This window comes from Nicotiana tabacum, chromosome 3 (assembly GCF_000715075.1).
Source record: "Nicotiana tabacum cultivar K326 chromosome 3, ASM71507v2, whole genome shotgun sequence".
NCBI lineage: Eukaryota > Viridiplantae > Streptophyta > Magnoliopsida > Solanales > Solanaceae > Nicotiana > Nicotiana tabacum.
This window is the reverse complement of record NC_134082.1, coordinates 7284883-7298916: the sequence shown is the minus strand read 5'-3', so window position 1 is coordinate 7298916 and position 14034 is coordinate 7284883. Positions and strand designations below refer to the sequence as shown.

Genomic DNA, 14034 nt, shown 5'->3' with positions numbered 1-14034 from the left:
CTATCATCATTGACGTTCCGACTTTGTTCGTCGGCAAGTGAAAATTTTGATCTAGTTTGATTCATGATCGCATATGCAAACTTTATCTTGTGGGCTTTAGCGACATTTTTCATTCTTCACTCGGTCCTTAGTAGCCTTTCCAAAATCAACCTAACCGGTTACCTTTTCCAAGGCGCTAAATAGGCCTTCACCCTTACGCCTTTATATGTAATAGAATAAAACTGGATATTTGTATATAGAATTAGTTAGATCATATGAAACATAACATTTATGTAGTTACAAGATTTTTGAAAGTTGTGTTCTTAATTATTTTATAACATTTACGTGATTATAAAAATTTCTAAAATATTTTTTTAAGTTAAATTGTTTTCAAATTGAAACTATTTTTTTAAACACAATATCGTCACATAACCTAGGAAAAAAGAAAGTACGATAACTTTGAAGGTGTCTATGTATTTGCAAAGACGGAGCTAGAAGCTCTTATACGAGTTTAGCTGAACCAAATATTTTTTTGATCAAAGAGTCATTAAATATGTACAAACTATTAAATTTGGAACCTAATTATTAGCATTTTAAAATTGTTGTTTAAGTAGGCATTTGTACATAAGAATTGTAAAATTCGAAAAAATGGTGAAATTTTTTTCCAAGTTAAAATGGTATTTGAAATTTAGAGTTGTGTTTGGACATAAATTTCAGTTTGGTTATTTTTGAAGTTTTGTGAGTAAATTGAGTGAAAATTTTGGAAAACAACTTTTGCAGTTTTTTAAATTTTCAAAAATTTCTAAAATACATCTTCAAGTGAAAATTGAAAATTTTAAGAACAAACGCTCATTCGGGAAAAAGTGATTTTTTTTTGAAAAAATCTTACCTCAAATTTTATGTCCGGCACATCCTACCTCTAGTATTTGGCCTACAAAAATTCACAAGCACAAAACTCCAACATGTTAACAGAATAAAAAGTTGCAACAAGAATCAAGATTTGGATCTACCTACCTGTCCCTCCATGCCCTCTTCTTTGATTTGACTTTGACATTTGATGTCCCCATCTTCTCTCTCACCAACCCCCTACAATCCACTTGAACTACCCACTGCCCTCTTTCTTTGATTGTTCCTATAGGTTCACCAAACTCATAAATAATTTTAAAAAAAAAACCCAGACTCCATCCCTTTCTTCTCTTCACTCTTCAATTCTTTTGTTAGTAGTCTTGAGACCCAATTCAAGATTCATTACATCTTTCATTTCTCCACTCCAATTGAGGGGTATTTTTTTGCTGTGTCCATAAATGGGTGGTGAAACTAAGGTTTATACTTTGGCTGAAGTTGCCCCTCACAACAATAACAAAGATTGTTGGCTTGTTATTAGTGGCAAGGTACTTTAATCTTTGTGATCTCTTAAAATATATTTCTGCCTCAACCCCTTTTGTTCTAATTAACTGGATTTGATGTTTGTTGTGTTTTTTTTTTGCTACAAAGATATGTTAAAGATTTAATCTTTGGCTCTTTATGATGCAACGTACAAGTCTTTGTGATCTCTATATTTACCTTTATGCCTCCACCCCTTTTGATGTAATTAACTGGAGTTGATGTTTCTTGTGTTTTTTCTTAACAATATCTGTTAAAGATTCAATCTTTGGCTCTTTAGGTTGCAATGTATTGTCTTTGTTATCTCTGTATTTACCTTTATACCTCCACCCCTTTTGATGTAATTAACTAGAGTGATGTGTTTTGTGTTAATATCTGTTGAAGATTCAATCTTTGGCTCTTTATTAGTGGCAAGATGTTAGTCTTGTGATCTCTGTAATAACTTTCTGTCCCCACCTAAGTTGCGCGGATTCTTCGATTTGATGTCGTCCCCGTCTTTAGCTTTAGCTTTGATTCTAAGAAGATGAAAAATTCTTAGCTTTTCATGGCTATTTCTTCATATTCTTTCCTCACTACGCGGAGGCAAAAAATAAGATTCTTTTTCGCCGCCAATTCAGAATTTAGAGTTAATGAATTTTGATCTTATATCTTAGTTTGAGTTAGATGTAGTGGTTTCTCTCGAGCTCATTGTGTCTACTCTAGATCCGTCACTGATTTCTTTTGAGCAAGTGTAGCAAAATAGATTAGGGGGAAAATAAATGACAAAGAAGAAAAGAACAGTCCTATCCTGTTTTCTTTTCTTAAAAATGTAATTAACTGGAGTTGATGTTTCTTGTGTTTTTTCTGTTAAAGATTTAATCTTTGGCTCTTTAGGTTGCAATGTATAGTCTTTGTTATCTCTGTATTAAATTATGCCTCCACCCCTTTTGATGTAATTAACTGGATTTGATGTTTGTTGTGTTTGTTTTTACAGAGATATGTTAAAGATTCAATCTTTGGCTCTGTAATTACTTTTCTGCCTCCACCCCGTTTCATGTAATTAACTAGAGTTGATGTTTCTAGTGTTTTTCATTACCAGTATCTGTTAAAGATTTAAGCTTTGGCTAGCAATTAGTAACACGATATAACCTTGGTGATCTCTTTAATCACCTTTCTGCCTCCACCCTTTTTTTTATGTAATTAACTAGAGTTCATATTTCCTGTGTTTTTTGTTAACAATATTTGTCAAAGATTCAATCTTTGGCTCTTCATTTGTGGCAATGTTTTGTCTTTGTGTCTCTCTAATTACCTTAATGCCTCCACCCCTTTTTTAAGTAATTAACTTGGTTGATATTTCTTGTGCTTTTCTTTGCTAAAATCTGTTGAAGGTTCAGTCTTTGGCTCATTATTAGCTTTCTGCAACCTTTTTCATATGTTATTAACTGGGGTTGATGTTTCTAGTTTGTCTTTACTAATATCTGTTAAAGATTCAATCTTTATCTCATAATTTGTGGCTAAGTATAATCTTTGTGACCTCTGTAATTAGCTTTCTGTACCTGCTTTTAGATAACTTTTTATGCTTTGGTACCTAGATCTGTAAAGATTCAACTTTTGGCTGCTTCTGTTCCATTGCTGTTTATACTTTTTCTTTCTCCCCATTCATTTTTAGCCGCCGCACCCATGTCAACACGACACTGTTTGAGGAAAAGTAAAAAAAATATTGAATTTGAGGAAAAGTAAAAACCATGGACTGCGATACCTCATAAATTCAACTAATCTCAACTTTTTTCAGTACAAACTTGCATCTTCAGATATCTAATAGCACTATCAGTTAGCAAAAGAAATTTGATGTGGTAAATGTTGAACCTATGACTTGGTTTTATTATAAATGAAAATTTATCGGTTCATTGTTATGGTTTAGCTCTTAAATGTTTATGTGGCTGAGAGTATAGAGGAATTTATTAATATGCAAAAATTGCCAAGAGCTACAATTTATACAATGTGAATATCAAATGGTTAAAAGCAATTATTCATGGAAATAATGAGCCATTCTTTAGCACAATGGTTAATTCACAATATGCTAAAACCAATGCTTGTAATGTGCATTTCCTTTTGTTTTTTAAGGTTAGATGCTCCAGTTTTGGAGATGCCTTAGTAGCCCGGTAGACACTTATAAAAAAATAAAAGAAAAGAATAGCCGGCTAGACTTTTACCTATTGTTACCCTGCCATCAATTTATGTTTTTTCTTTGGGATCGTGTTGTCAAATTTGGGATGTGATATCTTTTATTTGAATACTTAGGTAGTTCGGGATTAAGGTTTAGTTGATTGCTATTGATCTTTTTGTTATAGGTGTACGATGTGACAAAATTCTTGGACGACCACCCAGGTGGCGATGAGGTTTTATTGGCTGCTACTGGTAATATACTTTGGACCAACTTTTTCCTAGCCCAAAACCACACTTTGTAACATTCAAGTTGTTCCTCAAGTCGTACACACGATCATATATGTTTAAATATTGTTCGAATTGTAAAGTTAAGTAGAACATAGCTGACTCTAAATTGTGCAATCCAGTGGCACACACACACGATCATATATGTTTCAATGGCTCGGACAATACAACACACGCGCACACACATAACACACACAATTCTTTAGAAGAGACTGATTCACGGATTCTTTATGGTACTTTATGCAGGAAAGGATGCGACTGATGATTTTGAGGATGTCGGTCACAGCACCAGTGCTCGAGCAATGTTGGATGAGTATTACGTAGGCGATATTGATTCAGCAACCATCCTTACAAAAACCAAGTACACTCCTCCTAATCAGCCTCATTACAACCAGGACAAAACATCCGAGTTTGTAATTAAGCTCCTCCAGTTCTTAGTTCCCCTGATTATTTTGGGTGTAGCTGTTGGCATCCGCTTCTACACCAAACAACAATCAGCTTGAAGATTGAGTACGCGATGAATTCATAATAAGTGTCCGAATTTGCAAAATGTGACCCTTACCCCACCCCCAAAGAAAAACCTCCACCAAAGATAAGCTAAAGAAGAAAAAAAATTTGGTTTTTATTTTTCTATTTCTGTGACTTCATTGTTACATTGTTCTTGTTGTAATAGATATTTGATTTATGCAGTTCAGTCTTGTGAACTTGGATTATTGACATTTGCTGTGCTTATTATGATTTGTTCTACTCTCTTGATATGAACTTGGGATGATATATTACATTCTTCTAACTCAAATTTCACTTCAACTCTAGTGTTCATTACTCATTATGTTTGAAGATATTGGATATGCACGCAGTGGCGGAGCCACCCTTGCCCAAGAAATTACACTGTGTAGATGAGTAAAGTTTATCTTTTTTATGTATATATACTATATGTTGAATCTCCTCGACTTCTTCGTATACTTCTTTATATTTTGACATTTAGTGAAAACCCTAGTTCTGTCACAGCATGCATGTCTTTTTTCACATTATTTTCTAGAAATTACCAAGCAGCCGGAAAAGTTGAATGGAGGATCACCAATATGCAATCTTCTGCCTCAATTGACAGACTACAAGCGGATTTAGAATTTTAAGTCAGTGAGTGCGAAGTACTACTGGACTCACTATTTGTATTTGGTCTGAACTCAATATAAATATATTATTTTAAGAAGTATTTTAAATATGTATGTACAGTTTAAGTCGAAAGCAACGAGTGAGATAAGTCCATTTGATTATTTTTTGTTGTTTGTTTGTGCCTTTGAGCTAACATCAACTCATGAAGTGATTAGATTGTCCATAATTAATTTGCTCCCACTGAAAATCCTAGTTTTGTCACTGCATAAGTGTGTAAACATATTATATTCATTCTAATAAGGTGGATTCACGATTTAAACTCGAGGGGTTCAAAGTTGGAAGGTTCATAGCATTGAATTTAATGTCCCTCCAAAATTATGGGTCCAAAATTTACTATCTATTGAAATTTTAGTGGCTTTTAGCACACCACACACCAACACATTTCTGTATACCGTCGAAAGTACTAAGTTAAGTGAAAGTACTAAGTTAAGTTGAACTCATACTGAAGTTAGTATATTCTGGTAGTCATGTGTAGATATACATAGAGAGCCTATCATTGCTGCAGAAATCCTAAAGAAGCCAGCAGAAGACACATTATACTGCATTTTCCGCCCTGATATCGTCGAGTTCCCCTGGATTGTTGTTAAGCCTGATGCAGTTTTGTATCCAGGCAACGTGTTCTACGTCGTTCCTAATCGAAAAATCTACCATCTTTTGAACGTGAAAAGTCAGCAGAAGACATATTACAACCAGGACATAACATAAGAGTTCATAGTTAAGCTCCTCCAATTCTTAGTTCCCCTGATTATTTTGGGTGAAGATAGTACATTGTCACTACCATCAAGATTTTCACTATTCATCAATATCGTCACTATCATCAACTTGGATCTTATGGTGACATGGGGGCGAACAAAGGAAACGGAGGGATGAGGTTTCTCTCGCTTTTGGCATAGTGGGCCCCAGTGAGAGGCTCGCACGACGGGCTTGTTAGGACCGTAAAAATCAGGTGTCATGCGGAAGCTAGCAAAACAAACTTGAACGATAATAAATCAGACAATAAAAGAGAAATCTACCAAAAGAAACACAAACATTTAATGTGGTTCGGTCAACTGACCTACGTCCACAACGGAGATGAGCAATCTACTATATAAAAAGAGATTACAAAATATCGAGAGAACAACCTCACGAAGAGAAAAACACAAGTGACTCACTAACGCTTGTCCCGTAAAGTTCTCCCCCCTAAACACGACTCTCAAGCCCCCTATGGCTACATTGTGGATGTTACTGAATGAGAAGGAAGGATCTTCAATTTATAGAAGTCCAAACCTTTTCCTACAAGAAAAATGACTAGCCAAATATGGGAGATTTGTAATGTCTTTCTACAAGAAGGAAAACCCAATTATGGTAAATATGTTGTCCTTTCCTTCATGAAATAGAAAAACCAATTATGGTAAGAAAATCTGGACAAACACCTAACATGACTGCTCTCATCAATATCTTTCTCATCAAGAAGAAAACCTTTAGGCTTGTTATCCAGAAACTTGTTCAAAAATACCGTAATAAGAAGAACATACTGTGAATTTCATAATAAGAATCCAAATTTGCAACATGTGACCCTTATCCCGCCCTCAACCAAACCTGTTGCTTTCTGCTCGAACTTTATCAACATATTAGTTAAAAAAATAAAAAAAAATTACAACATATGCATCTAATAAGCTCACATTGAAGATTGAGTTTCAACTTTTAGCAACTCATAGTCATCAAAACTCTATATATTATGCCAAACAATCAACTTAAAGATTGAGCTTATGGCGAATTCTTAATAAGAGTCCACATTTGCGAGATGTGACTTTTAGCGCACCCCATCGGTCTAGAGGTGGATCTAGGCGAGTCCTATGATTTCATGAGTGTCCACTATTTTCTCCTTGGATTATTCAAAAGAAATTTGAAAAATATATACATATAATAAGATCACATCCTTTACCAACTCAAAGTCATAAAAACTCTATATATCATGTCAATGAAAAGCATATCTCACTGCAGCTCATATACAAACATTTGGGGAGAAAATAAGGTGTTGTAGAATGGAACAAAAAGATTACAACTGAAAAACTTGCAGTTACACTCAACAACAGAATCAGCCAAAATTACCCGAGTAATTTGATGTACCTGGAAGATCGATTGTCACGTTCAAAAAAGGACAGCCCAGTGCACTAAGCTCCCGCTATGCGCGGGGTCCGGAGAAGGGCCGGACCACAACGGTCTATTGTACGCAGTCTTACCCTGCATTTCTGCAAGAGGCTGTTTCCACGGCTCGAATCCGTGACCTCATGGTCGCATAGCAACAACTTTATCAGTTACGCCAAGGCTCCCCTTCATCGATTGTCAAGTTCTTTCAGTTATTTTAGATTCAGTTCTTTCTGACTGGCTTGAGGGAGAACTACAATCCCTGGAAAAATTATGTCCGAAAATATTGAACTTTTTGCCTATCCTTTTGGAGAATGATTTCATGAATCGTCGCGAGCTAGATTTTTGCATATTCCTCTTCATACAAACATGGTCTTTTTCCAAGTCGTTTAATCTCATCCTCATCCGCGCTAGTTCAAGTTTTAGCTCTCTATTTTCTCGTCTCAACGAAGCATAATTGTCCTTGGGAGACATTGCAGCACTAAGAGCACCACTATTGATCCTCCAGGATTGGTGCATTGGCTTAATGTCATCATCAGGGTATGAACAAAACAAGGCGTTTCGTAGCCTCAATTGCTCGAAATAAAGAACTTGAACGATGGATTGGAGAGGAAGGCGCTCGTTTTGTGCAGCGTGTGCACCAGCTTCCTGTGAGAGCTTTTGGAAATCTATCAATTTGCATAGTCTTCTCTTGTCTGGATCTGCTAAGGTTTGATGAGCCTGGAATATGCATTCATGAACAATGTTATGGTTAGTTATATGAAAAAATAGGAATTGAGATGAGAAGCTCTATCAGCTTAACAAAAGGTGAAAAGGTCCAAATTTACCCCCCTATGTTGCTCGGACTCTCCGAAAATATCATCGGGTGCGTGTCTGATACTCCAAAAATAGTGCATTTTTGGAGGATCTGATAATGCTGCGACAGCATTTTGGAGAGTCCACACAACATAGTTTACTCCTATACCATACATAATATCTCAATTTACCCTCTGTTACACTTTGACGTTATACATACCCTTGCTGTTAGCAAATATCTTGTATTCGTCCTTCACTTTAACGAAGCTCCATTGCGGATTGGATGGATTCCGCGTGTCAAAACACTTAAGGAAAAAGGTCCAAATTTACCTCTCCAGTTTTTACTATGGTTAAGATTACCTTTAATCGTACTTTTGGTTGGTGCTCAGTTAGGGTCATCGGCGAATACAAGATAATTTGCTAACCACAAGAAATGAACAAAAGGGCAGTCTGGTGCACAAAACATCCCACGTTCACGGGGGATTTGGGGAAGGGCCACAACCCAAAGGGGGTGTAATGTAGGGAACCCACCCTAATACAAACATAAGTGGTTGATCCCACGGTCGTACCCATGACCTATAGATCACATAGGTCACATCGATATAAACCATGACCCAACCACAAGAATATGAATGACTCCAAAATATAACAGAGTGTAAAGTTAAGATATTTCGTATAATAGAAGGGTAATTTAACCATTTTCACTAATCAAAGGAGGACATATTACTCTGTAATGGGAATAATTATGATTATCTCAAGGTAAAGAACCTTAATACTCTTGATGGACTTATTCTAGAACTACCATATTCAATTAAGTCATTAGCAATCTATATAGTTTTATCAAAAATAAGCACCATATGATATTTCTCCTGTTGTGAAATTTTGAAGTAACTCTCATCCAAACCAGCAAAACATTTTTGAACATATTTCAATTAAATTGTCAATACATACCTTGAGGTAAACGTCGATTGCTCGATAAAGTCCATCGTGGACAGTACGCGCATGTGCTGGTAATGTTTCTGCAACAGCAATGAACTTGCTCAGCTTTAGATTTGCATCTGGTGCAATTTCAGCTAGGTAATTGTCAACCAGCTTTGATACTTTGAACAATGCATTTTGTGATGGCGTCGTAGTAGGGCTATCGGATTCAAAAACCGATACATCTTCCATATCATCATCACTATCTCCCTCTTGCTGTGAAAAGTTAACCAAGATTCTATGCACTGTGTCAACATCAAACAATGTATCACCAGCATGTCGAAAGGAAGGAATCAGAATATCGTCCAGGGTAGCCGTATCCAATTGAGATCCTATCCGCCTCTCGAGATCAAGCCTACTAGCAACCGTGCAATCTAACATCACTGCACTTCGCAACAATCCAAAAAGAAAGCTCAAGGGCACGACGAATTTTTCAACAGGCATCAGGCTCACGATCGTCTCAACCACGAGTTTTTCTTGGATATTTGAACCAGAAAGGGATTTTTGTATCAACTCTTTTTGTGCATAGTTCACTAGTGATGCAGCAATACTCTCAGGCCTAACCCCACGAAACTTCATCGCGGTTATGACGCGTTGGTACAAGTCGATACGAAGCATTGAAATATCCTCAATCCACCAGTCCAATTCACAATTGGCTTGTTTAATCATATGTAGTCTTCCTCCAGAGCTACTATACTCTAATCGTGAGAAACTTGAGGCGATTTGCTCGACACAAGCTTTCGAGGCTACAGCATCGATACACCGGCTAACAATTTTCAGCTCATCAGCAAGTGGAAGTAAGTTTTCACATTGTCTCAAGACTTCAACACACATTTCAAGATTCTTGCAAACAATGCTGTCAAGATATTCTTCAGCTCTTGAACCAAGATTATTTTTCGAGTAGTCCTCCGACATCTCGAGATAATCGGATACGCAACAAAGCTGAGCAACATTTGCTGCTGTGATCTCAAAGTTGACACCATAACAGAATTTGGCTGCTAGCTCAAATGATTCTGTTCCACCTGGTAGACTAACAAGCTCAATTCTTGATATATCTGAATCCCTGTGCTCTGCTACTAGCCTCCGGATTCGTCCGCTTCTCGAAACAAGGGGAAACTACATCATAATTATTCTATGTTAGGGAATTTTCTATTACATTATAGTCTCTAAACTTACTCATAGGCATGAAATTTAAAAAATTTCAAACATTTCAATATAATATGTGAGATAAGAAGTCATATAGAGGAATAGTGCTAAGAATTCTATGTTGTTCGAACTCTTCAAAAATGCTGACCTGAGTGTCGGATCCTCCAAAAGTAGTTCATTTTGAATGGTCCGACACGGGCAGTAGCAGAGCTAGGACTTTTACCAAGGGGATTCGAAATATTAAAAGGTAAACTTACGAACATGCCAAGGGGATTGAACATTTACTATTTATGCATAAAAATAAATTTAACCTTATATATACTCTATAATTTTTTGGCGAAGTTGATTCGGTTGAACCCCATTTCGCCACTCTAGTTCCGCCCCTGAATACGGGTGTGGCAATATTTTTGAAGAGTTCGAGCATCAATAATAGAGAATGAAGAGCATTTACCTTGTGGAGTGAAAATATGCCACCATCCACTTCTATTGTTATATCACTAGGAACATCTCGAAATACCCTATAACATATAAATTAGCCAATAATAAGCAGAAAGACTAAAATTTTGATCTTTCTCTTCTAGGGGAAGATTTAACATAGAGGTAGTAGGAGCACGTGCACTCACTGTCTTAGGCTCGGACTATGTGTAGTACAACAACAACGACAACATATCCAATGTAATCCCACAAGTGGACTCTGGAGAGGGTAGTATATACACAGACCTTACCCCTACCTTGTACCTTGTGAAGGTAGAAGGTTGTTTCCGGTAGACCATCGGCTCAAGGAAAGAGCACTCGGACTATATGTGTGTACAAAAATTCATCAAAAGTTTTACTAAGATGCATGTAACTAAAGCCCCAAGTGATTTTGAACTGCACGTAAAAGTATGACACAATATGCAGGTTCATCACCACCAGCAACAACATACCCAGTATTGTCCCACAAGTGAATTCTGGGAAGAATAATGTGTACGCAGACCTTACCTCTAACTTGGGAAGGTACGTAGGTTCACAAACAAGCCAAAAAAAATGCTTTAAAACTTTCAAACATTTTGGCATTGCATATACGAGATCAAGAATTTAGAAGCTGTGGATTCTGAGTTGAGAGAACGAGTTATGACACGTATAACCAAGTACACATTTTTTTAATCAACTATAGCATATTAAATCACATTGATGCTACAAAATTAATCTTTTTACACTGTCGATGTATATAACTACGTACTGCAAAATACAAACCATTCGTTATAACGCTGCCTCGAAGTAGACTTGGTTAGTGGTAGTTGATGGTGGTGTTTGTCCATGGCCAATATGGTGAAGAAAAGCCAAGGGAAAAGATTGAAAATCTCTAAATAAAGAAGAATGTGAAAGGTTTGTTAAAGAAGACAAGAAAATAAGGGGACAGAGACACAATAGGAGAGATTTTGCTGTTTGTTGAGTACTTCTTTGGCCATTTTTTTTGTCAAACTTTTTTGTTTTCATGTTCAAAGCAATGGGGCCTCTCTTGTGGTCACGTTTTTTTTGTACCCGTCTCAATTTATGTGATGGTATTTGACGGTAACCATATTTATCTAATAGAAGAATTAACTTAAATAAATATTGCTTAAATTTAAAATAACCAGCAGATATATAATACGTGTATAGTTATAAATTAGAAAAAGTGAATAGTGAATCTGATAGCTATTTTTGTATTTATTCCAATTTAATAAGGAAAAAGAATTTCTTGAGACTTGTGGTATGAAACAAGTTAAAGATATTTATGTGGTTATAAATCATCTCATTAAAAGTAAGATGAGAAGTTTAAAGTCAAATATTTTTGAATATAGAAATACATCATTATTTTATAATAGGCTAAAAATGAAATATCATCACATAAATTGAGACGGTGAGAATAATGTGTAATACTAGCAATTACAAATAGAATTTAACTTATATATATTGGTTGATTTTCTTGTTTTCATAACAATGTACTCACTTGTTTTTCATGTTATTACTAATCTCACTTATTTTTTAAGTTACTAATCTCTTATTATGAATAATAAATGTAGTTATCTAATATAAAACTTCTTTTTATCTTATAAGTGGGGCTACTCTCACACTAAATGCTTTTACAATATTTGTACAATGGATTTAATTTATATATACTAATAATAGAGATAAAAATCGCAAAATTTGGCTTTTCGAATTCAATCACCTTTTCACTGTGACGATGTTATAAAAAAGATAAGAAAAGTTAGGAAAAGAAGGAAACACAATCAAGAAAAACGAAAAAAGAGGTGGCTACTTTTTATCATTTCCATAATTATGATTTATGATTATCCTTTATTTTCCTCATGTTAAGTTCGATATTCGCATTGAAGTCACGACGGGTGCTAATTCGCGTCTCGTATGGTATATTAAAGAACCTTAACCAATAAAGGTTGTGGTGGAGTGGTAAGCACTCCTTCATCCTTAACTAGATGTTTCGGGTTCGAGTCCCTAGGTATGGAGTCGTCTTTGTTAGGGAGTGCTTTAAGCTCCAATATCGGACTTCCTGGCACGAATCCGAATTTAATCGAGCCCCAATATAAATACTGCATACCGGGTGGGAAACAAAAATAAAAACCTTACCAATTTATTATTTTTTTTATTCTTAAAGCTCGACCTGAAATCATTAACTAAGAATAGAGATAATATTCATCCGACTACAAATCTTGATGATAATCATAATTACACTTCCCACCATCTTACACTCAAATCATACTTAAAACAATCTTTTATGGGAGGGCCCAAGTGTTCCAATTCGATATGATCTTATCATCTTAATGATGAATTGAAAATAAACTATGAAAACGATGGAGTATAATTGAATTTTGTTACGTTCTGTACTTATGATATAAAACAAGTTACAGATATTTCATCGATAAATTATTTAATTATTGATAAAATAGAAACTAAAAATGAAATATATCATTCTTTTCAATAAAATGATAATAAACATGATAAATTATGAAATAAACATACTAAAAGGACTAATTAGTGACAACAATTTATGTAAACATATATATTATGTATTTATTGAATTAATAAACATCAGAACTAAATTTGTTTACCGTTATTTTATCTAGAGTATAGAACAAAATCATAGACTTTATCAACTAAATCATAGACTTTATTTCTCCCTCGAAAGCAAAAAATACCTAACAACTTGTGATTCTTGACATTTCAGACCTTTAATTTCAAATTCAAATAATATTAGTAATTATTTTATTCTCTCTCTCCCTCTCTCTAATATTGAGCCAGCTTAGACTTTTAGGGCCCTTTGGTTCAATATTAAATTATAATCCCACCATTTACAAACCGAACCCATTAATTAAATTTAAATATAATTCTGAATTCGTTTCTGATCAAAATCGAGAGAGAAGTATATATCAAATGTTCAATTGAAGATTAGTGGATAGTCATTTACGCATGCTGGAAAAAAAAAATCGTCTTTAGTAAGATATGTTTTACGTGTAAAGTGAATTTTTTTTGACGAGAATCTAAATTTATTGAATTATAAACAAATATCGAGTAATAGGTTAAAAAAATATTAAGTAATTATGCCGCATGTCTAAATCCGTGTAATGGATGAAGTGAAGGAAAAGACATCCTATATTTAATTATTCCTTCTTTTTTAGACTTTTTAGATTTTGGACTTTTCATTTCCCCTCAATAGGGAAATAAAAAAAAAGAGATTTTCAATTCCCATTATCTTTTCCATTACTCGCTATGATCCTAAATATTAGTCGTTTGACAATCAAAATTTGTTTCAAGATATTCGTCATTTTATAAAAGCAAAATCATTTACTATTATTTTTTGCAAATTCACCCTTGCTATTTCAATTTGTAGAGTATTAATTCACTGAAATGATTGAAAGAGATAAATTATACTTAGATTAGTCATGCTTGCATCAGAGTAGCTTGTCTGCATCATCGCTTGGGTGCAGCTCTTCTCTGGACTTTGGGTGAATAGTATTGAGAGAGGGATTGGTTAAGTAACTGTGG

At 34.9% G+C, this 14034-nt stretch overlaps 2 protein-coding genes across 2 annotated transcripts; one reads left to right on the top strand and one right to left on the bottom strand.

The window, feature by feature from the left end:
• Window positions 1-1004: 1004 nt before the first annotated feature.
• On the top strand, window positions 1005-4599 carry LOC107817940 (cytochrome b5-like). The gene is made up of 3 exons (XM_016643837.2): window positions 1005-1370; window positions 3693-3759; window positions 4039-4599. Exons 1-3 carry the CDS (start codon window positions 1284-1286, stop codon window positions 4293-4295), a joined length of 411 nt encoding a protein of 136 aa, XP_016499323.2. The 5' UTR covers window positions 1005-1283; the 3' UTR covers window positions 4296-4599.
• A 2302-nt stretch (window positions 4600-6901) lies between these two features.
• Window positions 6902-11432, bottom strand: LOC107817941 (BTB/POZ domain-containing protein At5g48800-like). Its single transcript, XM_016643838.2, has 4 exons — window positions 11248-11432; window positions 10463-10529; window positions 8839-9981; window positions 6902-7812 (listed from the first exon to the last, which is right to left on the bottom strand). Exons 1-4 carry the CDS (start codon window positions 11310-11312, stop codon window positions 7291-7293), a joined length of 1797 nt encoding a protein of 598 aa, XP_016499324.2. The 5' UTR covers window positions 11313-11432; the 3' UTR covers window positions 6902-7290.
• Between the last annotated feature and the right edge of the window lie 2602 nt (window positions 11433-14034).